The sequence below is a fragment of the Syzygium oleosum genome, unplaced genomic scaffold (genome assembly GCF_021117445.2).
Source record: "Syzygium oleosum isolate NSW1041296 unplaced genomic scaffold, Sole_v2.1 Sole_v2.10, whole genome shotgun sequence".
In the NCBI taxonomy this organism is placed as follows: domain Eukaryota; kingdom Viridiplantae; phylum Streptophyta; class Magnoliopsida; order Myrtales; family Myrtaceae; genus Syzygium; species Syzygium oleosum.
The window spans coordinates 9,818,166-9,821,292 of NW_026607494.1; the positions used below are offsets into that span (position 1 = coordinate 9,818,166).

General features: G+C 37.2%; 1 protein-coding gene across 1 annotated transcript; it reads left to right on the forward strand.

The window, feature by feature from the left end:
- Window positions 1-490: 490 nt before the first annotated feature.
- Window positions 491-2,230, forward strand: LOC115685552 (transcription factor bHLH168-like). The gene is made up of 4 exons (XM_056315611.1): window positions 491-510; window positions 847-1,135; window positions 1,509-1,844; window positions 2,034-2,230. Exons 1-4 carry the CDS (start codon window positions 491-493, stop codon window positions 2,175-2,177), a joined length of 789 nt encoding a protein of 262 aa, XP_056171586.1. The 3' UTR covers window positions 2,178-2,230.
- The last annotated feature ends 897 nt before the right edge of the window (window positions 2,231-3,127 follow it).

Consider the following 3,127-nt stretch of genomic DNA (forward strand, 5'->3'; position numbering starts at 1 on the left):
GACAGGGCCACCTGTAAATTAGGGTTCCAACGAGGGAAAATTTTTCCGAGATGACAACTCACGAGTGACGTTGACTGCTCTTGAGTTGATGACTCCGCTCTTCCGACTTTGCCTCGCTTCCGTCATCCATCAGTAATTTCTTGCTTACGATAAGCTCATCTCTAAACTTAATTTACAATACTTTATATCAATTTCCGTCCTATGATCGAATTAAAAATATGCATGTTTACAGTAAAGACATGTTATTATTATGCTGTTTTTAATGAATAAAGCATGTATTCGTGATTTCATGGATAGAGTAGGGAAAAGAGCATGTGAAATGGTGTGGGGGCGAAAATCGCCATTGACAAAGAACAGAATCGAGAGAAGTATAAAATAATTTATCTCGTCAAAAGTGATGGACATAGGATGCACAAAAAAGCGAGAGAAAAAATATAATACTTCTTTTCGTCTATGATTAACAAACAACTTATTCAACACGATATTTAAAATGAAACTACTGAATGAACGGTAAAAGGTTGAGCATCCTCTAAAAAAACTAATCAATAGTGAATATATTGGAAACTCAATTCATTTAATCGTGTTTTGGGTAGTGTTGAAATATAACTTGACTCGATGGGTGTTCGAAAATGACCCGTTTATAAATTGCCTCCACTAATTCGTTAAGTTCCCTATCCATACTCGTGCATCATAACATGAATTATTGTGTGTAGTTGGATTGATAATCAACCGTACATGGACTTAATCCGTCCCATCATGTCAAACACCAGCGGACAATAGCTATGGCCACATCACTTCCTTTGAAATACTGACCACGAGACTGTGCACCTTTTCTGGCTCTTTCAGCCCCTTTCCCATCAGCATAGGGCATGAGCTTTATATAAATGCAGGTTTCAGCCGGAGGAATCCATTTCACGCAAAGACGACCATCATTATCATCGGTGATAGTATAGTTATTATCGTTCTCTTGGCTTTGTCTCTCGCAAACGTGATAGGGAAGGAGATGGAGAGAGGTCTTCAGCCTTCGAATTCACGGAGAACCGATAGGAAGATCATCGAGAAGAACCGGAGGAATCGGATGAAGCATCTCTTCTCCGTGCTCAACTCTCTCCTCCCCTCTCAGCCGTCTGATCAGGTCTCTCTCTCTCTCTCTAGTTCATGTTAATCTATTAAATTAGGGTTGCGAATTCGTGTCACTACAAAAGACTGATGTATTATCAGTTCATGTCAATTAGTGTCAATCTTTTGCTTCTAGAAATTTGTGAAATCATGTAGTAAATTGTCACCTCCGCATTATACATCTCTTGATATCCTCCTCTATCATCGAACTTCTCAAGTTTTGAAATTTAGGTATATGTTTGATCAGGGTGATTACGTTATGATGACACACAATATATATACGATGTCGATACCTGAAATAATTTGTCCTCTACATCCATTTGCATGTACATGCACATGTTTGAGTCGTTTTCATTACGAGAGGACCTTTGACATGATGAATAATGCAGGAGACGAAATCACTGCCAAATCAGATAGATGAAGCCATAAGATACATAAAGGGCCTAGAGACAGCAGTGAAGGAAGCCAAGGATAAGAAAGAAAACCTAATGGGCAAGAAGAGACCGAGCACAAGCACCAAAAACAATGAGTCGGCAGCCATAATATCACCTCAAATTGAGATCAGAGTGAGAGATTATTCTCTGGAGGTGATATTAACTAGCGGGCTACATGATCAGTTCATCTTCTCGAAGATTCTCCGGATGCTCCATGAGGAAAAGGTCGAGGTACTGAACGCCAACTTCTCCGTCGTCGGGAACTCGATTTACCACTTGGTGCATGCAAAGGCACGTACTTAATCTCCATTTATTGAATTGGAACTCGCCTTTTAATAGTACACATCAATCATTTTCAAGAAAAGCGAGGAAATTCATTGCGTTCGTGGTAGGATTAGCCGATAAAATTTCTTTTTCCGGGTAAAACCTAATTCTTAGAGTAGCTTCATATTTATCGGGAATTTCTTGATGTTTTTGCAGATCGGTGAGTCCGGTTTAGGCACTACAACGATATCCGAACGGCTGAAAACATTCGTGAATGGACCCACGACCGATGGAGGTTATGAAGAATTTCATCCAAAGTTATGGGACTGTGGACTAAGTCCTAACTTGTGGAATTGCTAAAACCCACAAATGCAAATTAAACTACGAAGGCATCTCGGAGGCAAATTTCCAGTGCTTCACCTTCTGAATTTTGTAAACATTTATTAGATGCTTCGATGTAAAAGCTAATGTTTAATTATGCTGTAAAAGGGTACTTGAAATGAAGTGCAATATTCTATATTTGGAGATATAATGGAGAAGATAATCTTTGATCTCCCCTCTTACCTCAGGTAAAGCTCCATTAGTTGGACTGTATGGTTAAGTTCTATTGCTAATAAAGATCATCCAGGTATTAACCCTTCCAGTGAACGTACAGAAGAGCTTCACGTCACAACCATCTCTTTTTATTTTTATAGGTTCTATGGACCGATGCCTTCTGGACTCCCCCTTTAATTTCATCGAATGCAAGAATCATATTACTTATATCTACCAAAAATGTTCAGAAAAAACGGGTCAGGTTGGGTTGAATCAAAGTTTACTATTGGGTGTATCAAACTTAGTGATTATTGTATGGATTATGATACAATACTACAATATATGTCCTTCATATACTTAATTGAGAAGGATATATTGGTGCTTATGATCCGAAGCAATACCTTAGAATGTTTAAATATTAAATTACGTTTTCATCCAGTGACTTAAGTTTTTAAAACAAAAGTCCAAAACTCGCGTGAGAGCAGTATTAGGATATTTAAATATTGAACAACACCATTTTCTAACATTGACGTTTCTGAAAAAAAATTAAAATAGATTCAACTATATCTACAATTTTCTATTTGTAATTTACAATCTTATTGTATATCTACACTAAAAAATTGAGATGGGATTGTTACGCAGAGAGTTTTTGTACAATAAAAGTGAGTTTTATAAATTAATACAAATCATTTAATCTCTAATTAATTATAAAATAAATTAAGCCTATCATGTGCCATTTGACAACTAGCATGGTTCTATGTATCTTCGGCCGAATA